This window comes from Miscanthus floridulus, chromosome 1 (genome assembly GCF_019320115.1).
Source record: "Miscanthus floridulus cultivar M001 chromosome 1, ASM1932011v1, whole genome shotgun sequence".
Lineage (NCBI taxonomy): Eukaryota > Viridiplantae > Streptophyta > Magnoliopsida > Poales > Poaceae > Miscanthus > Miscanthus floridulus.
The window spans coordinates 11,073,965-11,101,224 of record NC_089580.1 but is presented as its reverse complement, the minus strand read 5'-3'; the positions used below and the strand labels follow the sequence as shown (position 1 = coordinate 11,101,224).

Genomic DNA, 27,260 nt, shown 5'->3' with positions numbered 1-27,260 from the left:
TTATCAGCTAGCCAACAGTGTTTTCCTCTCACAACAAACCAGCATCAGTCGGGCTTATCAGCTCAAAAACCAACCAACGAACAGGCCGAAAGATGAGGTCTGCAAGCGACATGTTCTAGTTCTAGTCAAACATGAGGTTTGCATGATAAAGTTTGTACTAAATCCGGATTTAGACACGTAAATCTTTTTTAATGGGTTAATTAGATCTATGCCATTATAAATGTAGTGTTTTTAAGATCCACCATTATTATTCGTCATATAGGAACCATGTCACTATAACTCAGTGTCTATTTAAGTAAGACTCCAAACTAAAGGTTGGATGCATGGCCATGCATCAGACTCAACCGGTTGTGCCATACACCACGCTCAACCTAACGAGATGTACAGGGATTGTTGCTTCACTAGGATGATATATTGATATCGGAAAAGGTTGCTACATGGATTGAGGCACCAACTTTGACGCCGGTTAAATGGAGCAAGATTGACGATCTGTGCCAATTGTTCATTGAGATGGGAAATAATAGACAACAAACCATAAGACCGGGAGTAAGATCAATGGTCATGCTAACCAGTTGGAAAATTTGGAAAGAAAGAAATAACTGCGTCTTCAAAAAGGTTAGCAGGACACCGCTTCAAGTGCTCAGTGCAATACACAGGATGAGGCAAGGATGTGGATATGCGCTGGGAACAAGGACCTCGAAATGATTCTACCAATGCACGCGCAGCCGGCACAAACTGCGCCAAATGGGATGTTAGCATAGACAGTGCTATTTAAGTTGTCGTTAATCTTCGTGTAAAGCGAGTTCATGTACTTTAGGGGTGGTGCGGTCTTCACTTCATTGTGAAACCATGCAAAAATATAGGCGCGGCTTGCACATGCATAGCCTTGTAAATTGCTCCTCTTACCGATAAAAGCCGATGACGGATCTTCCAAAAAAAAACACTCAACGGATTGATTTAAGATCACTTTTTGTTGATTATCAAAGTTATAAATCTCCCTTTGTAGCTATTTGATTATAGTCCCCTTCGTTCTAAAAAGAATGAATTCTTATTTTTCAAGAAGTCAAATAGTTTAAAATTTAACTAATAAAATTAAAAATACTAACGTCTATAATACAAAATAAGTATAATTAAATTAGTTATGAAATATATTTTTTCTATTAAACCTAGTTGGAGATATAATTGTTAATATTATTCACTGTAAAATTAGTCAAACTTAAACTAGTTTGATTAGCACATATCCTATAATTGTTTTTTTTAAGAAAGTAGTAGCTATTTCTTCTTTACGTACAATTTGGTTTATTAGTCACAATATAGCCCTATTTAAAATGAGAAATGCTAGCGTCCGGACATTCGGACGGGGCTAACTTTCGGACGCCCGCACGCACGTCTGCTTCACGTGGGGGCTCGCACCACTCCCGTGTCCCGCGCCGCTCTGTGTCAAACGCTCGCTCCATCTCGATCTGCGCCCGCACGGTTTCCCACGCCTACCGCTCGCGTTCCCTCCACACCCACGCGCATGCAAACAGGCCCAACATATGGGGTCCACCACAACATGTGCAAGTGCAACACCAAATCTACTTTTGCAATGTCCGAAACTGTTGAAACACTTGTAACATACGTCTGAAACACGAGGAAAACGTGTGTGTAGCCATTGCAAAATATATGCAACATCTAGATGAAATACTTGCAATATATGTGTGGAAACATATGCAACATCCGGATAAAACACTTATAACATAAGTGTGAAACATATGCAACACCTAGATAAAACATGTGTAACATCCGTTTGAAACAGTTGAAAAATTTAGAACAGATGTTTGCAATATACGTGTATAGCCATTGCAACATATGCAACATCCCGATCTACTTTTGCAACATCCACATGAAACACTTGCAACATGTACATGAAACACCTGAAACACTTGAAATATACGCTTACAACTCCGAATCTGGGTCTGGCCACTTCGGATCTCGTGATGTCGCGAGTTGAGGTCGAGTGTCGCGACGACACCGACATCGACAGCTGCCACGACCTCCTGGTAGGGAACGACGGCGTCGGTAGCACCTCGACGCGGTGTGGGACGGGGCATGGCGCGATGAGGCGGAGTGGGCGCGGCGGGGGATGGAGCACGACGTGGCGGCAGACGTGGCGTGACTCGAAGTGGGATGGGGGCGCCGCCGCGAGGCAGCTTGGGGCGGGCGGATAGCACGATGAGCCGCAACGAGCGATGCAAGGAGTTGGGGATATCTATCGGCTGTCGCAGTGCAGATGGAGTCGACAGGATAGCCTAGATGGGTCTATTGTGCCGGTCGCTGTGCCAGAGTGAGCGTGGAGCAGTACCGATTTAGAATACTGTTGATTACTCGTGAACAAACGGCTTCTGCTCACTCTTCTTCCAGGCCTCCAGGGCACATTGCCTTTTCATTTCTTTTTTATATTTTTTTCTTGCTTGCTGCATTGTGATGTCTGCGGCAGCAACAAAACACAACAATATGCTGGATGCACACACACGGACGGGCACATGCGACATGCCAGCCACAACACGGCTTCTCAGTGTGCCACTGCCGCGCGTAGCCTGCGGCCTGCCGCCTGCCGCCTGCCGCCTGCGGGTGCCGGGTGCGCCTGCGCGTGCGCATTCCACTACACTATACGTCCGCACTTTCTTCCTCTCAAACCAGCTCTCTCCGTAAAGGCGTAAACCCGCACGCAACCATCCCAAACCCCCCGCCGCGGCCCGCGGAGGCGGAGGCGGAGGCGAGCCGGAAACCCTAGCGACCTATACGAACCCCGACCGTCGTCGCCGGCGGCGGCCATGGAGGCACCCTTCGATTTCAAGATGAGAACCATTCTTTGCCTGAACCGCAACCTTTCGTACGGCACCACCGTGCCGGACATGGACTTCTTCGAAGCCGCGTTCAAGGGCGACATCCCCCGCCTCAGGGGTAAGCCGATCGCCGACAGCCCGACCTGGAATCGATCTCCGTTGCGCGCCGCCGATGCGGCGGCCGCTGGCCCCCGGCCACGCTGGTTTCGCCTTGCATTTTGCTTTGCGCTGGGGTTTTGGAGGGGTTTCCGCTTTGGCCTTGCTTCGCGGGGAGCGCGGCTACTACATAGTAGTATACTGGTATTTGTTTGGTCTAACTGCTGTTCACGGATTCATTTTGTGATGGGACTGAAGAGATGGCGAGCGGCAAGGACGCGGAGGAGAAAGCGCTGCTAGCGGACGTGTGCTTTGACGGCCTGGGCCCGCTCCAGGTGGCGGCGCGCATGGGGAGGCTGGACGTCGTCAGGTACCTGGTGGAGGACCTCGGCTTCGACGTCAACCACGGAAGCACCGGGTTTGGTATGTGCGCGCGTTAAGATTCTGCTCCTCTGATGCATCGATGAGCCTCTGATTTTGCGACGTTCGTCATAATTTATCTACCTGTTCCATTAGAGATCCATTAAATCTGAAATGCTGGGTTAATTAAATTCGTGCGATTAAATCCGTGGACTATTGCTTGACGTGGCCTGCTATCATTGAAATTTTGCATCTTTTCTTGCCAATTGTCAAGGATATTTATCAAATATCAACTCTGTTTTGTTGGCTTCTAGCTAACTTGGCTTTTCACTAAACGTCATATTTGCAGCTAGATAGGCCCTGTTTGGTACAGCTTATCTGGGAAGCGATTCCCAGATAAGCTGCACAAATAGAGTAAAAGCGGCGGTCAAAATAAGCTGGTCTGATCCAGCTTGTGCTTTTTAGTACAAATGGGAGCTGTGGGAATAAGCGTGGCCAGAATAAGCTGCTGAAAAACATGGCGTTTGACTGTTGATTTCAGCTTATTTTGGCCATAAGCAGCTTATAAGCTATACCAAACAGGCCCTATATGTTTATTACCTGTGCAAGTATCCTGTGTACATCACGTGCTCTATAGTTGGGACTTGCCGACTTGGTAGATTTGTAATTGTACTGATGATTACATTTACAGGCAGTGACTTTGTTTCAATCTTATATGGCAGGTTTGACAGCTTTGTCTTCTGCTGCATTGGATGGGAGACTGGACACTGTGAGATACCTTCTGGACAACGGGGCTGATCCAAATATGCAAGACAAACTTGGCGAAGTTCCTCTTCACTGTGCTGCAAAATATGGTGTTCCCTCAAAATTTTCTGAACTTTCTATCTGCAGATTTGCTGTTGTATAAAAGGAATAGATATAGTACAACAGATTATTGTGCTGGGATAGTTAGCATTTCTGGTGCTGCTCATTTCCTGCCCTTAGTGAGATGTGGTTTTCTTGTTCTTTGAGCTTTCTTACAAGCTTTGAAAAGATTAATTGTTGATCTTTTGTATGCTTTCCCTATTTTCTGTCCTTTAGTACTGTCCAATAATATAATAAGTGTGCTCTTTACCTTTTGACCCCTGGATGAGATGATGTTGAGGACATCACTACTTTTCCTTCAGTTTCAGATACCTTTTTTTTTATTGCAAGTTTTAGAACTAGCAGTCTCATGACTGGTATTTGAGATCATATAGAACATATGGTTAGGTTCTTCCAGATGAGTTTTACCTAAATTATATGTTCAGAATGTATGATGAAACCATACATTCTAAGATTATATCCTTGTTGTTTAGTCAATTTGTGTAAGAATTCTTATGCTCATGGTATTTAGGAGAGTAAAAGTTTGTAACTTGGATTTTTGTGCTTTTTCTATAGGGCATGACAAAGTAACAGAGCTGTTACTATCTAGAGGAGCCAGTGTTGATCTAACTTATTTTCATGCGACGCCACTACATATTGCTGCTGTCTACGGGAAGGCCAGTGTCATGAAAATTTTATTGGAGCACCATGCAGATGTAATTAACAAACTCCACTCTTCTTAACTTGTGTTTTGTATGCTACCTTGGTAAATAATGCTAATGCATGTAGTTTGTTGGAGTACACTTCCAGTGTGACCTTGTCTCAACTTTTTAAGTCTTTAACTCTTGATATTCATCTGTACTTCCAGTTACTATCAGCTCAAAATCATGTAGAGAGTTGTCAGCTGGAATAAACATTTCATCTAGACCTGTTGTTTTCTACAGTTGCATCTTCTTATTTCCTTATATTTGCGATTGCTCAATCTTTACGGTATAGCATGAGGTTATGGATAGTGCCTTGTTTTTCATCTTTAGTTCCTTCTCACTTTTAAGTATGGACATGGGGAAAAATTCTTGCTGTACCCTCTATGAATTCTGGTTATGTTTGCCACTCAATACAGATATATGTTTCACTGTCGCTTTTTTTTTTGGAAGGCTGTTGTTACTATTAACGCTTAGCGATTCCTAAGAAAAGCATGTTACAAATTGTCATGATCCTTCAGTATTTTATGCTGACTGCAAGCAAAGGCAAGGTTACTTATAATAATAGGGGGTATGTTGAGTTTCTATATGTTTGCTTGAGGTTTTGAATAAGATGACCTTGCATTTGCATCTTGATGTATTCTGTACTTCAAAATATTTTGGCTCCATATTTCTGGTCCAGCATTTTATGTATTGCATAGATCATAATACATTTTTCACTAGAGGTGATATTTTCTTTTTCAAAAAAATTGTAGCCGAACATGGTTTCAGAAGTTTTAGGTACACCATTGGTTGCGACACTTCATGCTACTACGGAAGGACTTGAGGAATGTATTTCTTTGAAGTGTGTGAAGGTACTTGTTGAGGTCAGTTACTATTTCACCTTCACTTAATGTCATTGTATTAATACCATACTCATTCAAAACTAATCCAAGCCGTGGAATCAGCATATAACCGGACCATTTGTACCTTTTAATACAACGGCACACATCTTTTCTGCGGGTTTGAGAGTAAAAATATATTGAAAGTCTAATCTCATAGAATGAGTATGGTATTAACATTTTTTGATAACTTGCTACAACTTTTAATTATATGTAATTCATATCTACAGGCAGGTGCTGATGTGAATTCTACTGATCCTGACACTCCCTTAGTGGTCGCAACTACTCATGGCTTGACTGACTGCATTAAGTATTTGTTGAAGGCTGGTGCAAATGCTAACATTCCAAATAGTTGTGTGAGTATTTTTCAACATTTTGTATTCTTTTTACCTGCTCATTGTTCTTGGTGCTTGCAGTTTTGTTAATCATGCAATGCCTTCCGGTATTTTTTTTTGCCAATAGATATATATATACACTTCTACTGAAGGATCTATTTTTTTATTTTGTTAATCATTGGTTTTATTTAGGATACTTGGGAAATTCTGGCATAAGCATATTTTTGTTGTTTTACAATAATACCTCTTCCTAAGCCATACAATCAATATTCTACAACCTTCATGTTAGTGACTAACAGTTTGTTACCATGTGGCACATCTGTTGATAGCTTCCCTATTGCTACTGCCGCTACTATCCCATGGTCAAATGTAGTCTTTAGTTTGGATCCTACAACTAGGACAGAGGTTGTGCCTTGTTATCTGGAGACCTGTGCTCTTGAGATTTTGGGCAGATGTACTTAAGGAAAGTGGTCTCGAATTTGTGGTAGTTCCAGCTAGTTACGTGAAGAACTAGAATGTCGACATGAATATTACTGAAGTACATATAATTGTCTCACTTGAGTAGTGCTTAGTGTTGAAAAAAGGGAAATAAATAACGTTGCTTCTTTTCTTTCTCGAAGACACAATACAACTACAGATGTCCTTAAGGAAATTGGTCTCAGATATAAGTCTGTTGCAAGAAAAAGGAAGTGCTCTTGGTCATCACAATAGCAATGCTTAATTGTTTTGTATTGAGTTAAATACATCAGAGGTACATGGATTTGTCATGTTGTGCCACTTAGGTCTACAAACTCTGGAAACCCATATGTTCATAAAAAAACATATGTCATGCTATTGTGCCACGTCAGCAAGGAAGCACCACCAAAGCGTTATGGATTTGGGCGCATCATTTAACAAAGCTTAGACTGTCTCCAATAAGGAGACCTAGACCCAAAATGGGTAGCAAGAGACCCAAAATCAGCCTCCAACAGAGTACGGGAGACCTATTTTGGGTTGCCTGAGAGGCACAACCCAAATATGAGTATCCTCTCTCCTGGAAACCCATTTGCAGAAAGGATTCTCTTTTGGGTCTTGTTGTTGGAGAAGATGCCGAATAGGTATTGAACCTTTTGCATGTAGCGCTACCCAAAGGACGAATGGGTCTTGTATTTTAGATGTTGTTGTTGGAGATAGCCTTAGAGACACAGAAATGCATTTTCGGAGTCCATGGACCTAAGTGGCACACCGTGACAAGTTCATGGACTGCTGGTGTATTTAATTTTTTTTTTTGTATTTGTTGCATTCTCTACTGTTTATGTGTGCTGAGTACAGATGAGTCTTGAGAGATCCATATCAGCCTTTTCAGTTGTTACATCTATGCCTGTATGATGTCTGTCATATTTTTTGAATCACCTGACATAGTACTTCTAATAAGGTTCCTCTTCTTGTGTTGCCTAACAGTGTGGTGCTATGCCAATAGAAACTGCCGCAAGCTGTGGAAGAAGAAAACATGTGGAAATGCTATTTCCTTTCACTTCTCCCATTCAAACTGTGTCAACATGGACTGTTGATGGAATTATTTCTCATGTCAAATCGTCAAAACATTTGAAACATTCAAAACATTCAAAGCCCAAGGTATGAACTGTATGTGTTCGTACTTTATCCCTCATTTGCAAGATAGTCTGGGCACATCTACAAAAGGCCAGAGCACCCACACACCATAGTTGTTAAAATCTATGATATTACTATACGATTTTACGCCTTTACAATCTTAACTAAGTGATCTGATTCTATGATCCTAGTCAGTAGTCTACGTTTCTATGATTTTTTTTATGTTTACAATCTTATAAGAAAAACTATAGCTCATGGGCATTTTGCCAAGAAGACCTCACGCGGGTCGAGAAAACCCCCGAGCCCCTACCCCACCCATACACAACGACACTAGCTCATGTGAGAACGACCATGACCTGGGCCAAACCTTAGACCTATGCTTTGGCGTGGAATTTTTTTTAACCGTAGCATGAAATTCGCTCCCACGGGGAGTCGAACTCAGGACATGAGGAGTGCTACTAGAGCCTCCTAACCAACTCAACTCAACTAGAGGCCCATTCGTTGATTACGGTCTTATGTTGGTTTTATTGTGGAGTCTGGTTTTGTTTGGGTGGTTTTATAGATGAGGTAGGTTACACCTTCTAGTATGGTAGGTTTGGAACCATGTTAAGAACTCTCATCGTATAAGAGGGATTTGCTGACTCTATGTAGGTACTCTTACCTTTGTATCCTTTTTCCTGCCCAGAACTTCTGTTTCTCTACTTCTGCTATTCAATGTGCTCTCTTCCATTGTTTTTGTCTTTTCCACCTCTGTTCTTCTTTCGTGACCAAACCACAATTCTCTGCCAGGTATTAACAGACCAATAACATACTGTTATAATCTTCCGGTGAAGTGGATTGAAATGAGGTGAATACTGTACCATGTCACCATGGTGGCATTTGCTTGCAAAACAAGGCTAGGTTGAAATCTTAGTTTACACCATGTTTTTTAGTTATTGCACTTACATTTTTTTAAAGTGATGGTTTGTTTTAACTGTATGCAACTTGGTTATTTCTGAAATCCTTGCATATGTTAGCGTGATGTCACCTCATTGAACTTGGCAGGCATTATATATTTCATGGTTTAGGTTGGGCCATATGATGAAAGCTCAAAAGTTAAGCTGAAATTAGATGGTGACAAGTCTGTTGGGAGAAAGAACTATCCTGCCACATCAAAGCTATATGGGGAGGTCAGTGATATGATTTACATTTTGTTTTTATTATGCTCATCTGAAGCTTGATTTGTCTTCATAATTTAGGCTGAGCAATATGATAAAAGCATGAAAGATGAGCTGAAATTAAATGGTGACAAGGCTGTTGGGAGAAAGGATTACCTTACCCGCATCAAAGCTCTATGGCAAGGTTGGTGGTGATACTAGGAGGAACTTTATGTTATTATGCTCTTCTGATGCTTGACTTAACCTATGCTTGCATTTGTTAGTCGCTGAATTCTCACTCTTGGTAGTAGGAGAATTCTTACTCTCATCGAGAGAGGATGACACTAGGAGTTGGGGCAATTTTCTTGTCTATTTCTCACACAAGCTCACACAAATGCCATGCCAACCTGAGGGGTTGGGGTTACATATTTATAGGCTTCTAGCCAGCCAAGCATATGCTAAGATGCTTGTCGGTGTTTTGGAACCGGGGGTCCCTCAACCAACGAGTGAATTTGTACTGCGTGTCCCTAATCCCGGATGGTGATGCAAAGAGACACAAGGTTTATACTGGTTCGGGCAGTCGAGGCCCTACGTCCAGTCTGAGAGATTGATCTTGTATTCCTTGCACCGGAGTGCTCGTGGTAGGGGGTTACAAGCTGAGTGAGAGAGGGAGCTAGCCCCAGGTCTCGGCGAGGGTGGTGCGAACTGCTTGGGGCGTTGCTCCCAAGCAGCGTGGAAGTGCGTGATTCTATCGGTGTGTTTTTGTCCTTCCGCCCCCCCCAGAAATGGCCCTGGCTACCTCCTTTTATAGTTACAAGGAGGAAGCGAGAGGTACATGAGAAGGCTACTATTTGCTGACGTATTCCGCTCCCTGAAGCAGTATGGCGTCGTGGGAGTTCCAATCGATGTCTAGTCGGTATGGTCTTCAAGGCTGACGACATGCCGCGCTCTTGTACTTTTGTTGACTTGGTGAAACGCCGAGGCCTGGTGGCTGCTGTAGTAGGCTGTGCCGAGACCTATCGCGCTGAGGCCGAGACCCACTGTGCTGAGGCCTGCTGTGCCGAGGCCTTTAGCGGGTGGCAATGTGAGGTCTGGGCGGCCATCGTCGATAGTTGATTTGGGCGGAACAGTGCCGAACATGCGTCTACAGGATACGGTGCCCTGTATCGTCAGTAAGGGATGGTAAAAAGGCGATTTGACCGTTGTCCTGTCGCGGCATGCTGCCGATCGTGGCTTTCGTAGTGAGGGCAGCTGGGTGCATTAATTGGATGCGATAGCCTGCCAGAGTGACTTTTGAGGTGGAGGTGACGAGATTGCGGGACGAGCCCAGCCTCGGGCGAGGCGGAGCATGGCCAGTTCGCCCGAGGCCCTACCGGGAGTCTCGGGCGAGGCGGAATCCGAGGCTCATCGGGGGTCTCGAGCGGGGCGGAGCGGTCGGTTCGCTGGCCCCGAGGTCACAGGAACCCGGTTCTGACTCCCCACGTCGTGTCCGTCCTTGGTGCAGGAGTTTAGGCAGCACAGTAGCCGGTAACCCTTGCACAGTCCCGTCGTGGATGGCAGGGTGCTGACGTGACGGACGTCTGGTCTGCCACGTCGCTGCACTGCGCCGTCGTGTGATTTGTCGGAGTGGTTGAGCGCCTCGATGGGACGTGCGGAAGTGACATGCTGGTCGTACTCGGTCTTGTGCGTCGTGGGGCTCCAGTACGGCTTGATGCAGGACATGGCGGGCGACGTGCGGGTTGCCGTGTAATGACGCCGTAGGGGGCAGCGGCTATGCCGAGGCCGAGCCATCGCGGGGGGCTCGGTGGTCATGGACCCTCAGGCTGCCGAGCCCGTGAAGCAAACTGTCGAGGTTCTTGGGGGGAGTTATTGGCCTTGGGTACTGATTCCGAGGCTACAGTAGCCCAGATGTGGCTCCCCACGCTGCATTGTCCTCGGTGCAGGAGTTGGCAGCGTAGTGAGGCATGGGCGTCACGGTGGTTAGTACAGTGGCGGGTAACCCCTGCCCAGTCCTGCCTCCTGTCCCATCGGCCATTCTGCTGTACTGTGCCGGGCGTGCGGCTGTTGTCAGGGGCAGCAGTTGGCAGAGTCGTCGTGACACGACGTTTTGCCAGAGGGACGGGAGAAGGAAGAGGTGGCGGAGTGCTGCCGAGCCCGCTTTGCGCGAGACAGAGGGTCGGTGGCCCGGCCGAGGCCTTTGACGGGGAATCGGCCGAGGCCCGTGGTGAGGGGCCTCGGGCGAAGCGGAGGGTCGGCCGAGGCTCGCGGCGATGGGGCCTCGGGCGAGTCGGACAATCGGCCGAGGCCAGCAGCGTTTAGCTGGTTTCGATCTTTACGAAGTCTAAGCGGTCGTTTTTTGGATCTTGCTTAGGGTACCCCTTCTCACGGTATCCGACAGTAGCCCCCGAGCCTTGGGGGGAGTGGAGGCACTCCCCCTGAGGTTCTGACGAGAATTGGCTCTTGATAGTTCCTGTCGGGATGGTGTTTTGTCTTCGAGGTTTCGGTGGGTGCGCGCGAGCGCACCCGCCGGGTGTAGCCCCCGAGGCCCTGGAGGAGTGATTTCACTTCTCCAGGGGCTTTTTTCTCTTTCGAGTGGGGAGTTACATTGTGTTTGCCGGGCCCGTGGGTGCGAGTTCGGATCGCAGGGCCTCGACGATGCTGCGGGAAGAGCCCCTTAGCCTCCGCCTGGAGCGAGAGGGCCGTCAGGGGTTCACCCGGCTTTTTGTACGACCCTCGCGCTTCCTTTTCGCTCGGAAGGAGGGTTTGTATTGCCGAGCCCCCTCGTGTGTGAGCCCAAGTCGCTGGGTCTCGGCAAAGTGTCGCAGGAAGAGTCCCTTAGCCTCTGTGCGGAGCAAGAGGGCCGTCAGGGATTCTCCTGACTTTTTATTCGACCCTTGCGCTTCCTTTTCGCTCGGAAGGAGGGTTTGTTTTGCCGAGACCCCTCGTGTGCGAGTCTGAGCCGCTGGGTCTCGGCAAAGTGTCGCAGGAAGAGTCCCTTAGCCTCTGTGCGGAGCAAGAGGGCCGTCAGGGATTCTCCTGACTTTTTGTTCGACCCTCGCGCTTCCTTTTCGCTCGGAAGGAGGGGTGGAAGATGCCACGCTACCCTCGGTGGGCGCGAGCGACGGCATTTCCGGTGAGCTGTTATCGGGTAAGTCCGAGTGGAGGCCCGTACCCCGTTCGCTGGGGGTCGGCTAGCGGTCCTGAGACGCACTCCAAGAGTACCGGAGGGTTTCTCTAGTGGGTGCCGAGGCCGTTCGCTGGGCCTCGGTGGCTCGGTGCCTCCCTACGGTGGGATCCCATTCGGAGACCTCCCTGCCGGTCTCGGACACGATACAGGGCGCGCTCATACAGGCTTGCCCGTAGTCGTCCCTGACTCTTTTGCCCTGGGGCGGCTGTCGAAACCCCTGGGGGCCCAGCCTTCGAACCCCTGGACCGTAACGGGCTTGGGTCGCTTGTCTTTATCTCGGGTGCAGGAAGAGCCCCCGAGCCTCCGCACGGAGCGAGAGGGCGGTCAGGGGTCCTCCCGTCTTTTTTGCCCGTCCCCCGCCCGTCCTTTTCGCTCGGACGGGGGGGGGGCTGTTTGCCGAGCCCACTCGTGTGCGAGCCTGAGCTGCTGGGTCTCGGCAAAGTTGCAGGAGGGCCCCCGAGTCTCTCGCGCGGAGCGAGAGAGCGGTCAGAGGTCCCCTGGCTTTTGGTTCGCCCCTCGCGTGTGAGGGTCTGACTGCCGAGCCCCCCTCGGGTGCGAGCCTAGGTCGCGGGGTCTCGGCGTCTTTTTGCAGAAGGAGCTCCCTAGCCTCTGCACGGAGCAAGAGGGCCGTCAGGAGTTCTTCCGGCTTTTTGAACGACCCTCGCGCTTCCTTTTCGCTTGGAAGGAGGGTTTGTATTGCCGAGCCCCCTCGTGTGCGAGCCCAAGTCGCTGGGATTCGGCAATGTGTCGCAGGAAGAGTCCCTTAGCCTCTGCACGGAGCAAGAGGGCCGTCAGGGATTCTCCTGACTTTTTGTTCGACCCTCGCGTTTCCTTTTCGCTCGGAAGGAGGGTTTGTATTGCCGAGTCCCCTCGTGTGCGAGCCCAGGTCGCTGGGACTCGGCAACGCTTTGCAGGAAGAGTCCCTTAGCCTCTGCGCGGAGCGAGAGGGCCGTCAGGGATTCTCCTGACTTTTTGTTCGACCCTCGCGCTTCCTTTTCGCTCGGAAGGAGGGGTGGAAGATGCCACGCTACCCTCGGTGGGCGCGAGCGACGGCATTTCCGGTGAGCTGTTATCGGGTAAGTCCGAGTGGAGGCCCGTACCCCGTTCGCTGGGGGTCGGCTAGCGGTCCGGAGACGCGCTCCAAGAGTACCGGAGGGTTTCTCTAGTGGGTGCCGAGGCCGTTCGCTGGGCCTCGGTGGCTCGGTGCCTCCCTACGGTGGGATCCCATTCGGAGACTTCCCTGCCGGTCTCGGACACGACACAGGGCATCCCAAGCGTCTCGCTTGCTTGGGCCTCGGCCTCGCATAGGCTCGCCCGTAGTCGCCCCTGACTCTGTTGTCCTGGGGCGGCTGTCGAAACCCCTGAGGGCCCAGCCTTCGAACCCCTGGACCGTAACGGGCTCGGTGCCTGGTTCCTTTGCCTGAAAGGAATCGGGTGGGGGTTACCTCTCTCCCTGCGGTTAGCAACGGCAGGCGCGCCTTTTGAGGCAGCTTTTTCGGGGAGGTGAAACGGCGCCTGCTGCTGCTGCGGTTGGGCGCGACGTGGCGTCAGTCGACGGGACGTAACTGCACGCGCAATTAATGAGGAGGGAGTGGGCGGTAAGACCGGATCTGGACAACCGCGCCGGATTTCCTGGGGGAAACTTCCCCGATTTCGTCGCCCGGTGGTTTCGATTCGTCCCTGCATAAATACGCAAACAGCCTCGCCCTCTCCCTCCTTACCTTTTCCGCGTTCGCTTTTGCTGCCTCCGTGCCGTCGCTGAGAGCATAGAGCGCCGGGGAAGAGAAGTGCGAGGGCGAGAGATCGAAAGAGAGAGGGAGAGAGATTACCGCCGTAGCAGCGTCCTCCGCCGCGCAATGGCTGGTGGTCCCGTCATCCTCCCGGCGGATCCCTGGGAGCGGTCCGACGTCACCGAGGAGAAGCTGCAGTCGCTCGTGGAGGCCGGTCTTCTTCGCCCGATCACCGACCCCGACGAGCCGGAGTGGATTGCTCCGGGGGACGAGTCGGAGCCGAGGCCGCGCGACGGTTACGTGGTGAGCTTCGTCGTCTTCCACGAGCGAGGCTTCGGGTCGCCGGCGGATAGCTTCATGCGGGCACTCCCGCACTACTATGGCGTGGAGCTGCACAATTTCAGCCCCAACTCCATCGCGCAGGCGGCCATCTTCGTCGCCGTCTGCGAGGGGTATCTGGGGATCGCTCCCCACTGGGAGTTGTGGCTCCATTTGTTCCGAGCGACGTTCACCTCCAAGCCGGGGGGAACGAGGGGGGCTCGGAAGGCGCAGAGGGCCGGCGGCTGCACCCTCCACGTGCGCCAAGACCGGCAGTCCCTTTGGAGCCGTCTCCCTCGTCGTCGGTGTCGGATTCTTCGAGCGACGGCGGTGGGCGCGAGGTGGGGACGGCCTGCCTGGAACACCTCCCCGACATCAGGGAGATGGTTCCCGGGGCGCCGGCAAGGAGCCTGACGCCCCTAGGAGGAGGAGGAGGTGTCCCGGGGCCAGTGGTGGCCCGTCCCGGCGCCGAGGCCGGCACACCCGAGGCGCGGGTGTCGGAGGAGCGTGCCGTCGGCCCGATGGGTTCGACGGTGGAGGTTGAGCGGGTGACGGTGGGGGCGACCCCATTATCTCCGCGAAGGGTCGAGGAGGTGCCGGGGTCCGACGGGGACCAGCTGGCGCTGGTGGACACCGGGGCCGCGCTGCTGCCACCACCGCCGCCGTTGCAGAGGGGGCGGACGGTGTCGAAGCGGTTGCATCCCCGTTCGCGGTAAGCGTCTTTCCTGGCGGAGTCCGCTTCTTGTTTGCCCCTTGGTTGCATGCTGACCTTGGGAGTGTCTTTTCTTGCAGCCAGACGCTTCTGGTGGGAGACCCTCCCTTGGCGCCCCGTAAGGCGCTCAAGGTGAACGTTAGCTCTTCCGCCCATCAGGCAGCGGAGGCGCAGGCAGGCGTGCGACGCGGCGCGGCGTCGGGTGAGGCCGTTTCGGAGGAGGCGGCTGCCCAGGAACAGGGGGCCGAGGCGGCCGCGGAGCGAGTGGAGGAGGAGGCTGCCCAGGAACAGGGGGCCGAGGCGGCCGCGAAGGAGGCTGCCCAGGAACAGGGGGCCGAGGCGGCCGCGAAGGAGGCTGGGGCGTCTGCTATTGCCGAGGCCACTGAGGGCGAGGCCGGAGCCCCCAAGACCTCCGACGTCAGGGCGGTGGACGCCGAGGCCATCAAGGTAGAGATGGCGGAGGCCAGAGCCCTCGGGTCCGTTGAGACCGAGGCGATGGAGGTGGAGACGGGGCAAATTTTGGCGCCGCCCCTGGTTCAGACAATCTCGTCTGATGATTCCTCCCGAGGGAAGGAGGCGGCGGACGTCGAGGCGGCCAGTACCGCGGAGCAACCAGTCCCAGATCCCGCCGAGGAGAGTTCGGCTCTTGTCCGGCTACGGCCCGAGCCTCGCGGGTGGAACTTCCCGCGTGTTTTCTGGCGGGACCGGGCTGACCCCGAGGGGGAGCCCGTGTTTGCTCTTGAAGATACTGCAGAGGGGGGGCATTGGGACACCCTCGAGCAGTACCGTCAATTGGCAGTGCGGTCGCTGCAGACAGCGATGACCATTATGGGTCAGGACTTGCCCGGTGTCACGCGGGTAAGTACTTTCCCCTCTCGTGCCGCGTTGTTTTCTCTCCGAGCCCGCTCGCAGTGTTTTGACGTGTGTTTTTTGTTTTGCCTCCTTAGGAGCTCGAGACCCGATCCCTTGGGAAATCGGTGTTCCTGCGAAATGAGAGGGATATCTGGGACCAGCTCCGGCGCCAGAAGGGCTTGCTTGCCGATGCCCAGGGACTATTGTCGGCGCGGAGTGCGGAAGTGGAGGACCTCCGCCTTCGTTGTGCTGACATTCAGGCGGAGTTGGCCATGGCTAAGGAGCAGTCCGCCCCTCTGGTGGCCAAGATCAAGGAACTGGAGGAGGAGCGAGACTCCTTCAGGCTTCGGGCCCAAGAAGCGACGGCCTCTGCGAAGGCTACAGCCGGGCAGCTGGGTGCGGAGCAGAGCGAGCATCAGGCGACAAAAGTCGCCCTGGCAGAGGCTACCAAGGCGGCCGAGGCCTCTCGGGTCGAGGTCTCAGCCTGGAAGGGCAAGGCCGAGGGTAAGTTCCGCTGAACCATGTTCCTCGTTCCATTTGCTCTTTTTGTCCTGGTTCGCGCTTGACTCCTGACCCCTTGCTGCGACGTAGATCTGGAGAAAGAGGCCTCCCAGGCGGCTGAGGCCTCCGTCGCGGCGCAAGCAGCGCTGGATGTCGAGGTCCGGGAGCACGAGGCGCTGCGCAGCGCTGTCCGGTCTGCCTGCGAGGCTCTGGACGTCGAGGAGGTCCAATCAGCTAGCTCCCTTGGGAGCCGCCTCATCGCGTTGAGCGGCCACGTCCGCGAGAGACTCCGAGGGGCGTTGCACACGGGTGTCAAGCGCGCCCTGGCCGTCGTCTCCTCGCACTACGCCATCAACCTCGAGGCTGTCAGCGACGGCTACGTGTTGCCAGAAGATGACGAGGAGGCTGATGCAGAGGTCGTGAGGCTGTTGGAGGCGGCCGAGGCACCTGGCACCGCGTTGGCCAAGCTGTTGGAAGAAGAGGTGGTCCCTCCCGCGCCAGCCGCCGATCCTTGAGCTTTGACCTGGGCCAAAAGGGGCCATGTAACCGGATCGAGTTAGTTGCCGAATCGTGACGTTTTTTGTGGCCGTCGAGGCCCTTAAAGTATTTACGTATGTGTGCTTCTTAACCGTTTTCCATTCTATTTCTAAGTTCGTGCCCTCTGTCTCGATCGCGAAGAAATCCCTCGGAACCTAAGCCGTCCTTCGGCGAAGGGTGGTGAGGGAGCTGCCGTAGCCCAGAGGCGTAGGCCGTTCTCACGACCCGGCCGGCCCTTTGGCCTCCAGACAGGCTTTTGGTCTTTGGGTTTCTTGCGAAGGTCCCGTCGGAGCGCGAGAGAGTTTGGCGTGGAAATTTTCGGAAAAACGGTTGAGAAATGGTGTCCGGGACTTAGGGGGGTTCCCCCTTTTTAGCCCCCGAGGGAGGCTCGACTTTGCAGAGGCAGAGCCGAGTCTCCCTTATTGCGTTATAGTGACGTCGAGCCCCTATCGATAGACAACCTCTCTGCAAAGAACTTCCTCGGAACCTAAGCTGTCCTTTGGGCGAAACGGTGGTGAGGGAGCTGCCGTAGCCCAGAGGCATAGGCCGTTCTCACGACTCGGCCGGCCTTTTCGCCCTTGAGACGATCTTTCGGTCCTTGGGTTCTATACAGCCGATTTGTCTATAAGGGGGTTCCTCGAAAGATTATAACAATTAAAGAACGCTTCTTTATTTATTTCGAGAAACAATGTAAACAACGTTTGGAAATTTAAGGGTAGAAACGACGTAGCTGTTCTATGTTCCAAGCGTTGGTGAAGATTTCGCCCTTCTCGTTGGCTAACTTGTAGGTCCCGGGCTTCAGCACTTGAGCGACGATATACGGCCCCTCCCAGGGTGGGGTCAGCTTGTGGCGGCCCTTGTTGCTCTGCCTCAGTCTCAGCACTAGGTCGCCCACCTTCAGGTCCCGGCTTTGGACGCGCCGGGCTTGGTAGCGTCGTAGGGCTTGCTGATACCTGGCTGAGTGTAGTAGCGCGACGTCGCGGGCTTCCTCCAGTTGGTCGAGGGCGTCTTCGCGGGCAGTGCGGTTGCTTTGCTCGTTGTACGCCTGTAGCCTCGGGGAGCCGTATTCTAAGTCAGTGGGGAGGATGGCCTCGGCTCCATAGACCAGGAAGAACGGCGTGAATCCCGTGGCTCGGCTCGGGGTATTTCTTAGGCTCCAGATGACTGACGGGAGTTCGGCAAGCCATTTCTTGCCAAACTTCTTCAACTGGTTGAATATTCTGTGCTTAAGGCCTTGTAGGATCATGCCGTTGGCACGCTCTACTTGGCCATTCGTCCTTGGGTGCCCTACGGCCGCCCAGGCCACCCGGATGTGGTGGTCGTCGCAAAACGTTAGGAACTTGCGCCCGGTGAATTGTGTCCCATTGTCAGTGATGATGGTGTTAGGAACCCCGAACCTGTGGATGATATCCGTAAAGAACAGCACCGCTTGCTCGGATTTGATCTGAGCGATCGGACGAGCCTCGATTCATTTAGAGAATTTGTCGATAGCTACCAGCAGATGGGTATAGCCCCCGGGTGCCTTCTGCAGAGGCCCAACCATGTCCAGTCCCCACACAGCGAATGGCCATGTGATGGGGATGGTTTGGAGGGCTTGGGCCGGGAGGTGCGTCTGTCGAGCATAGTACTGGCATCCCTCGCAGGTGCGTACTAGCTTTGTGGCGTCGGCCACCGCTGTTGGCCACCGCTGTCCGCGCCACCCAGCTGACAAGCCAGGCGATAATCGGCTAGCCATAGCTCAGGGTTCGTCTCGCCGCTATACTTGGTGAGGTTGGCCGGCTGTCGGAACCGGGCGGGGAAAGGAGCAACGCGGATGGCCCTGCTGAAGACCCGAGGTCCTGGCGGCTCAGGGGAGGGGCTGCGGTCCTCACCACTGTCGTAGCGACCGCCTCGGTGCGGGTGGTAGCCTCGGGCGGCTCCGTCGTCGTGGCGCCGTCGCCTGCCAACTACCTCGTGGTCGCCTTGTACCTCGCGTTGGTGTCCAGGTCGGTCGCGCACCGAGGGGGCCCTGTTGACCGTCGGCGCGCGAGCGGGCTCGGGACGGATCGAGGCATCCTGGCCTTGGCGAGGTCGTGCCGTGGGTTGCTCCGAAGTGCCTCCGCGCCGGCGTGAGGCGGAACTTTCGGCCTGTTGCACTGCTGCGGTCTCGAGGAGGTCGCGGAGCTCTCCGCGGACCCGTCGCCCTTCAGTGGTGGAGGGCTCGGGCATCGCTCGGATCAGCATCGCAGCAGCTGCGACATTCTGGCTAGCGCGGTTAAAGATTGGGGGTGGCTCTCTGCCCTCGTTGTCGTTAATGCGGTGATGAACGTTGCGGGCCCGCCCTCGGGCTCCTCCGCCCTCACCGCGCCCTCGCTGCTCCTGCTCGAGAGTGTCCCGGAGCTGTTGCAGAAGGAGTCGGTCCTGTTCGACCTTGGCCTGAAGCTTGCGGAGCTGCTCCAGGTCTGGGCGACGATACCCCCCGTGGACGAGATTCTCGTTCCGTGCTGCCGGGGCTGCGAGACGCGGAGGCGTGGCACCACCCGTCCCCGCCCGGGGCGGTGAACGAGTGCCTGTCCCTTCTTCCTCTTCGCCCACCGTTGGCATCCCGAGCCCGACGTGGAAGCATTCACGGGATGGATCGTAAGTCCCTTCGTCGTCGGAGTCGGAATAGCCGAGGCAGTAGTCGCTTGCGGCCAAGAATTGGCGTAAAGCCCCAGGGTTGTGGAGTTCGGAGAAATCCACCCCGGGCCACGCCTCGTCCTCGTCCGAGGGGTCGGAGTGGGTGCTCAGGTCGAGAGCGAAGCGCTGGCGGCGTTCCGAGGGGTGCTCGTGAGCGGCAGCGTAAGCGTAGGCGTAGGAGGTGGCGGCATTTCTCAACCCAAAGGGGTATGGGAACGGGGCCGTCTCCAGATTCTGCCCCGCCGGGGTCGGTTCTTCAGGGAGTGGCGGAGCGGAGTTAGATGACTGGGCATCGTCGTAAGCCCCCGGCGATTTTCCTTTGTCCAGGCTCAGGTCGGACAGGTCCCCAGTCAGGGACCCCGTACCAACAGCTGGTCGCAGGATATCGGCGGGGAGTGTCGTGCTGCCCCGGGCTCGCGTAGCGTCGGGGTGGCCTTGCTCGCGCCGTGCCCGGCGAGCGTGGCGAGAGCGGCCGCCCGGACGCCGCCTACGCCTGGGCTGCCGGGGCGCGACTTCGTCGTCGGACGGTGGGGTTCGAGGAGCGAGGAGCACCATGTCGTACTCATGCCCTAGAGACATGAACTCTAGGCTCCCGAACCAAACTATGGTGCCGAGGCGCAATGGTCGTATGTGGTCTGCCATCCGGAACTTGCTAGGATGACGAAGCTGACACGCAGAGTCCCCTACCTGGCGCGCCAACTGTCGGTGTTTTGGAACCGGGGGTCCCTCAACCAACGAGTGAATTTGTACTGCGTGTCCCTAATCCCGGATGGTGATGCAAAGAGACACAAGGTTTATACTGGTTCGGGCAGTCGAGGCCCTACGTCCAGTCTGAGAGATTGATCTTGTATTCCTTGCACCGGAGTGCTCGTGGTAGGGGGTTACAAGCTGAGTGAGAGAGGGAGCTAGCCCCAGGTCTCGGCGAGGGTGGTGCGAACTGCTTGGGGCGTTGCTCCCAAGCAGCGTGGAAGTGCGTGATTCTATCGGTGTGTTTTTGTCCTTCCGCCCCCCCAGAAATGGCCCTGGCTACCTCCTTTTATAGTTACAAGGAGGAAGCGAGAGGTACATGAGAAGGCTACTATTTGCTGACGTATTCCGCTCCCTGAAGCAGTATGGCGTCGTGGGAGTTCCAATCGATGTCTAGTCGGTATGGTCTTCAAGGCTGACGACATGCCGCGCTCTTGTACTTTTGTTGACTTGGTGAAACGCCGAGGCCTGGTGGCTGCTGTAGTAGGCTGTGCCGAGACCTATCGCGCTGAGGCCGAGACCCACTGTGCTGAGGCCTGCTGTGCCGAGGCCTTTAGCGGGTGGCAATGTGAGGTCTGGGCGGCCATCGTCGATAGTTGATTTGGGCGGAACAGTGCCGAACATGCGTCTACAGGATACGGTGCCCTGTATCGTCAGTAAGGGATGGTAAAAAGGCGATTTGACCGTTGTCCTGTCGCGGCATGCTGCCGATCGTGGCTTTCGTAGTGAGGGCAGCTGGGTGCATTAATTGGATGCGATAGCCTGCCAGAGTGACTTTTGAGGTGGAGGTGACGAGATTGCGGGACGAGCCCAGCCTCGGGCGAGGCGGAGCATGGCCAGTTCGCCCGAGGCCCTACCGGGAGTCTCGGGCGAGGCGGAATCCGAGGCTCATCGGGGGTCTCGAGCGGGGCGGAGCGGTCGGTTCGCTGGCCCCGAGGTCACAGGAACCCGGTTCTGACTCCCCACGTCGTGTCCGTCCTTGGTGCAGGAGTTTAGGCAGCACAGTAGCCGGTAACCCTTGCACAGTCCCGTCGTGGATGGCAGGGTGCTGACGTGACGGACGTCTGGTCTGCCACGTCGCTGCACTGCGCCGTCGTGTGATTTGTCGGAGTGGTTGAGCGCCTCGATGGGACGTGCGGAAGTGACATGCTGGTCGTACTCGGTCTTGTGCGTCGTGGGGCTCCAGTACGGCTTGATGCAGGACATGGCGGGCGACGTGCGGGTTGCCGTGTAATGACGCCGTAGGGGGCAGCGGCTATGCCGAGGCCGAGCCATCGCGGGGGGCTCGGTGGTCATGGACCCTCAGGCTGCCGAGCCCGTGAAGCAAACTGTCGAGGTTCTTGGGGGGAGTTATTGGCCTTGGGTACTGATTCCGAGGCTACAGTAGCCCAGATGTGGCTCCCCACGCTGCATTGTCCTCGGTGCAGGAGTTGGCAGCGTAGTGAGGCATGGGCGTCACGGTGGTTAGTACAGTGGCGGGTAACCCCTGCCCAGTCCTGCCTCCTGTCCCATCGGCCATTCTGCTGTACTGTGCCGGGCGTGCGGCTGTTGTCAGGGGCAGCAGTTGGCAGAGTCGTCGTGACACGACGTTTTGCCAGAGGGACGGGAGAAGGAAGAGGTGGCGGAGTGCTGCCGAGCCCGCTTTGCGCGAGACAGAGGGTCGGTGGCCCGGCCGAGGCCTTTGACGGGGAATCGGCCGAGGCCCGTGGTGAGGGGCCTCGGGCGAAGCGGAGGGTCGGCCGAGGCTCGCGGCGATGGGGCCTCGGGCGAGTCGGACAATCGGCCGAGGCCAGCAGCGTTTAGCTGGTTTCGATCTTTACGAAGTCTAAGCGGTCGTTTTTTGGATCTTGCTTAGGGTACCCCTTCTCACGGTATCCGACAATGCTAGTCTAAGATGCTAATATGCTGTCCTAGCTAAGATGCTATCCTCTAGTCTAAGATGCTGTCCTCTAAGATGCTGTTCTCTAGTCTAAGATGCTGTCCTAAAAACAGAAAAACAGCCACAAGGACCATGACCATGTGAGCATCACAGCCCCACAAAGACCAGCCACACATGAGACTTGGCCACTGCCACGCCGCGTCGTCCCGACGAGCAGCGAGACAGAGGGGTTGTGCCACCTGCACGTTAAGGACGTAGAGTCGATTTGCGCTTCTGGATACCTTGGCAAGAAGGCGACGACGACGATCCCAAATCCTCATGACTCCGTCCTCAACCACCACGCGCGAACCGTTCTCATCCAGCTGTCCCAAGCTGATGATGGAGTTCCTCAACGCGGGGATGTAGTAGACTCCGGTGAGCAGCCTGTGCTCACCAGACACGGCGGTGAAGATGATGGAGCCGACGCCCTTGATCTCCACGCCGGAGGCATCCCCAAACTTGACGGAGCCTCGGACGCTAGAGTCAAGCTCGGTGAAGAACTCCCGTCGACCGGTCATGTGATGGGTGGCGCCGGTGTCGAGGCACCACCCGTCAGTCTTGTCGTTGCCGGAGCTGTCGCCGAGGAGGGCGTGTGCTTTTGGCTCGTCAAGGTGGAGGAGAGCTGCTGCGGCCGGTGCCGCTGGAGGTAGCTCGATGCTGGCATGTGCCATGAACAGAGCCGGCTCCTCCTCCTCCGCCTGTGTGACGTGGGCTTGGCCGCGTCGTGGCTGTCGACAGTCCTTGGCCCAATGGCCAAGCTGGCCGCAGTTGCGGCAGGCGTCGTCTCGTGCCGGCTTGTGCCTGCCGGCGGCGCCGCCCTGGGCGCCTCCGCGGGCATCACCCTCGGCACGTCCTCGCGCCCCGGCCTGGGCGCCTTGCGTGGCTTGCCACGCTTGCGGCCGCCTGTCGCGGAAGAAGGCTCCCCCTTCCTCCGGTCACCTTGGCTGGCAAGCCACTGCTCCCGAGTGAGGAGGAGCTTCCCGCCAGTGGTGATGGGCCCCGAGAGGGACTGTGGCTCATCGCTGTCGACGACCTTGAGGCGACCTATCGCCTCCTCGATCGACATCGTGGAGAGATCCAGCAGAGACTCGATCGAGCGAGCCATCTGCTTGTACTTCTCGGGGACGCAGCGGAAGAGCTTTTCAACAGCTCTCTCCTCGCCGTAAGTGTCGTCGCCGAACTGCACCATCTTCTGCAACAGAGTGTTGAGACGGAGAGCAAAGTCATCAACGTCCTCACCTGGCTTGAAGGCCAGGTTCTCCCACTCCTTGCGAAGTGCCTGCAGTGTGGACTTGCGGGCGCGGTCGCTGCCGATGCGTGCCGCAGTGATGGCGTCCCAAGCCTCCTTGGCAGTTCGCTTGCTGGTAAGCGAGAACTGCATCTCGGGCGGGACTGCAGCGATGAGAGCATCTAGCGCCCGTCGATCTAGGTCGTAGTCGACGTCGCCATACCGGACTGCCTCCCACATGTGCCGCACCTGGAGTTTTACCCTCATCACCGCAGCCCACTCGACGTAGTTGGTCTTGGTGAGGGTAGGCCACCCACCGCCGGGACCGACGTCCCTGACAACAGCCTGGAGCCCGTGGTAACCACGGTACCGATCCGGGGAGAGAGAGCCACGCTGCCTGTGAAGGCCGCGCTCTCCATCGACCTGTCGGTACCTATCCGGGGAGAGAGAGCCACGCTGCCTGTGAAGGCCGCGCTCTCCATCGACCCGTCCGCCACCGTTGCCGTGCGCGCCTCCTCCAGGAGCGCCACCGGCGCGTCCGCGCCTGTCTGGGCTGCCGACGCGCTCGTGGGCGTGCGCGGCTGCCCCAGGAGCGCCACCGCCGTGCGCGCCTCCTCCAGGAGCGCCGCCGGCGCGTCCACGCCTGTCTGGGCTACCGCCACGCTCGTGGACGTGCGCGGCTGCCCACTGCGCCGCCCGCGCTCGCGCTGCCTCCCTCCCTAGCAGCTCGAGGTCTGCGTCGGCGGTGTCGTCAGCGGAAATGGAGCTGCCGTTGCTGCCGCGCAGAGCCTCGACCTCCGCTGCCACCGCACGCGCTGCATTCGCCGCCGCCGCTGCCTCCGCCTCCGCTCTGGCTGCTGCCAGCTCCGCCGCTGCCAGCCTCGACGCCCTTGCCGCCGCCGCAGCGGTCTCTGCCGCCGCTCGCTCGCGTTCCTCTGCCGCGGCAAGTTCGGCCTCCTGCCGACGCCGCGTGCTCGAGGCGACCGAGCGCTGAGACTGCCCTGCGGACATGACGCGCTACGGGGGGCTGCTGTGTGGAGAGAGGGCTGCTTCAGACGAGCTAGGAGAGGAGTGAACAGGAGCGGCCGGAGGAGCTGCTGCTGCCAACAGCTGGGGCTGTTGTGGGGCTGGGAGAGAAGATGAGCAAGAGATGCTCAGGCTACAGGATAATACGGCTCTGATACTAGTTGTTAGTCGCTGAATTCTCACTCTTGGTAGTAGGAGAATTCTTACTCTCATCGAGAGAGGATGACACTAGGAGTTGGGGCAATTTTCTTGTCTATTTCTCACACAAGCTCACACAAATGCCATGCCAACCTGAGGGGTTGGGGTTACATATTTATAGGCTGCTAGCCAGCCAAGCATATGCTAAAATGCTAGTCTAAGATGCTAGTCTAAAATGCTAATATGCTGTCCTAGCTAAGATGCTGTCCTCTAGTCTAAGATGCTGTCCTCTAAGATGCTGTCCTCTAGTCTAAGATGCTGTCCTAAAAACAGAAAAACAGCCACAAGGACCATGACCATGTGAGCATCACAGCCCCACAAAGACCAGCCACACATGAGACTTATCCATCAGCATTAACACTCTGCATTAGTAGAGGGGTGTATACTTTGTTTACACCTGCTTGTGTTTGAAAGACCTGAAATCAAACCTTTGTTTTCAGGTTGCAATCTAGAACCTTCATCAGACATCAATATACCATTATGGCATTGATTATAGTCATACACTTTCGATAGCCGGACCCATGCTGACGGCACCGAAATCCTGCCCCTCCCGCGGGGAACTAGTACCAGCAATAGATAGGCCCGTCCCTTCTTGGGCAACCCTTAAAGTCTCTTCTTGTATGGACTGAAACAAGACAAACTACTCGCGGGACCCACTTCTGATCTCTTTCTTTAGTTTTCCGCTTTATTCCTTTATTAGAAAAAAGTAGCTTTCCTTATTAGTAGTGCTAGTATCTTTTCATAATGATTACTTTTTTTTTTCAGAGAACAAACTTCCTAGATTTTGAGAAGCTGAGGCATTGCCGGCTGGGGGGACAATTGATCGAAACGAATAACAACTAGTCACGATTAGGGACAAAGCTCAGCTAGTATATGGGTGCGTTTGGTTGGGCTTTTGGCTTTGGCTTTTGGTCCCAAAAGCCAAAAGCCCAACCAAAAGGGCTGTTTTTGGAGGCTGTTTTTTCAGAAGCAGCTGTTTTTTCGTAGTATATTTTTGAAAGCTGGTTTGACCCTGCTTTTGACTTTTAGCTTTCTGCTTTTTGAAATTGGTGGAATAAAAAACTCTTCCATAATTGTTTCAAGAGAGATAAAGGTAGAAGGTATATTTTATACTTGTTTAACCAAACAGCTTTTAGCTTTTCTACAGCTCACAGCCCACAGCAGCTTTTTCCCACAGCCACAGCTCAACCAAACACACCCTATGTAATGTGTTCAAGGCGCATTTCCTCCAACGACTAGACTAAATAATATGGGCGGAAGGATTGACTTAAACGTTGTTGCATGAGCGGCTTCTAAATGAGTGGTTGATAATTGTCTGCTGTTGTCAAAAGTTGTTGGATTGTGTTGCTCACTGAGTTTGTTTGTTTGTTTTTTTTGTTTTTTTTGTTTTTGTTGTTGTTGTAAAAAGCACTGAGTTTGTATGTGTTCTGATACAGGCAATTGAGCTAGACCCAGCTGATGCAACACTGTATTCAAACAGGAGCTTGTGCCTTCTTCAAATTGGCGAAGCAACAGAGGCTCTGTCCGATGCCAATACTTGCATTAAGATGCGACCTGAATGGATAAAAGGTTACTACAGGAAAGGAACTGCCCTCATGTCACTCAAGGTTAGATCGAAAGGGCATAATTCCTCCTGTATACCGTTTTATGTCACCTAGTGGTATATTTATCAGCTCAAATCTTCATCCCAGGAGTACAAAGAAGCATGTAATGCGTTCATGGCTGGGTTCAAGCTAGACCTTTCAAATGCTGTGATGGAGAGAATGTTCTGGTAACCTTTTATTGACCACAAAACCTTTTTTTTTTTGTGTGTGTGTGGATCTCTTCTCTGGTTTCTTTGGCATGACAGTAAGCCATTTGTATCATGTGCAATGGATATAGTAACCGTTTAGATATATTCTCATAATAATCACAAGGTTTGGTGAACTCCATTTTTGGGATAAACTAATCATAAGCTTATGACAGTTCTGCCAGAATAAAAGGATATATACATTTTAAAGAAAGATTTTATTGAGGGAGAAAAGTTGTTTCTTATGCCGGCTTTTATGGAGCTGTTTAATGTTCTTCCATATTTTGCAGGGAGGCAGCTGAGGCCATGAAAAAGGACCATGTTGGTACAAAGGACTTGGAGTCCATCGATTAGAGGAACCAGCACTGACATGTCCAGGCACTGGGGTTTCTTTTGTGCTGCCTATTTTGTATGGGGATTCTTTTGTGCTGCCCATTTTGTACATATGTAGACAGCCATGGTGATTTCCTGCTACGAAGAATTGTCCCATATACTATGATTCATTTCTCGGCTGGCTAATGAGCAGCTGTGGACTGTGGTACACGGGCCTAATGAGCCGAATGGTTAATTTCTGGACTGGCTAAATGGGCAACTTGGCGGAATATTATTTATATGGGCCAAGGCCTTGATTTGTCACTTTACGATCAGTGATAAGGAGCGATCTCACTCTCTACATTATGATCAGAGTTCCATCCGACTATCCAGGTTCCATTTATTCTTTTTTTTCCCTGCCAAGTCACACGATGAACATGAACATCGTGATCGAATGGCTCAATTCAGAAAAGAAAGAACGAGAGAAAAACGAGCACTCGGGTTGTTGAACTTGTAGCATTGCACATGAATTCAGACAATCGCTGGATTCTGAAGATGTCTCGCTGGATTGATTCTGGAGGAGTATTTCTCGCTGGATTCTGAAGGAGTATGTCCTTTCTAAAATATATGAGACACATGATTAAGCATATATGGATATAAATAAATTAATATAATCCCAAAGCAACAGGACCAATCAAGAGTTTGGGGAAGGGGGGGGGGGGGGGGGGGGGGGGTGCAATCGTGTCAAAGAGAAGAGTTTTAATCTTTGGGATGAAT

At 53.6% G+C, this 27,260-nt stretch overlaps 2 protein-coding genes and 1 pseudogene across 2 annotated transcripts; 2 read left to right on the top strand and 1 right to left on the bottom strand.

Annotated features, from left to right (window-relative positions):
• The first annotated feature begins 2,697 nt into the window (after positions 1-2,697).
• On the top strand, positions 2,698-26,807 carry LOC136543456 (uncharacterized; annotated as a pseudogene).
• LOC136510171 (uncharacterized) lies at positions 15,579-19,148 on the top strand. Its single transcript, XM_066504722.1, has 3 exons — positions 15,579-16,073; positions 16,161-16,531; positions 18,828-19,148. Exons 1-3 carry the CDS (start codon positions 15,842-15,844, stop codon positions 19,146-19,148), a joined length of 924 nt encoding a protein of 307 aa, XP_066360819.1. The 5' UTR covers positions 15,579-15,841.
• LOC136472828 (uncharacterized) lies at positions 22,188-24,169 on the bottom strand. The gene is made up of 2 exons (XM_066470537.1): positions 23,645-24,169; positions 22,188-23,581 (listed from the first exon to the last, which is right to left on the bottom strand). Exons 1-2 carry the CDS (start codon positions 24,167-24,169, stop codon positions 22,445-22,447), a joined length of 1,662 nt encoding a protein of 553 aa, XP_066326634.1. The 3' UTR covers positions 22,188-22,444.
• Positions 26,808-27,260: the final 453 nt, after the last annotated feature.

Excerpts from the sequence above, each read along its gene's own strand:
- LOC136510171 (XM_066504722.1), top strand. The coding sequence starts at position 15,842 with ATGGCTAAGGAGCAGTCCGCCCCTCTGGTGGCCAAGATCAAGGAACTG. Across the intron at positions 16,074-16,160 it reads CTGGAAGGGCAAGGCCGAGG|ATCTGGAGAAAGAGGCCTCC; the intron begins GTAAGTTCCGCT and ends GCTGCGACGTAG. Across the intron at positions 16,532-18,827 it reads AGGCACCTGGCACCGCGTTG|CATCGCAGCAGCTGCGACAT; the intron begins GCCAAGCTGTTG and ends CGCTCGGATCAG.
- LOC136472828 (XM_066470537.1), bottom strand. The coding sequence starts at position 24,169 with ATGTCCGCAGGGCAGTCTCAGCGCTCGGTCGCCTCGAGCACGCGGCGT. Across the intron at positions 23,582-23,644 it reads ACGGCAACGGTGGCGGACGG|GTCGATGGAGAGCGCGGCCT; the intron begins GTCGATGGAGAG and ends AGGTACCGACAG.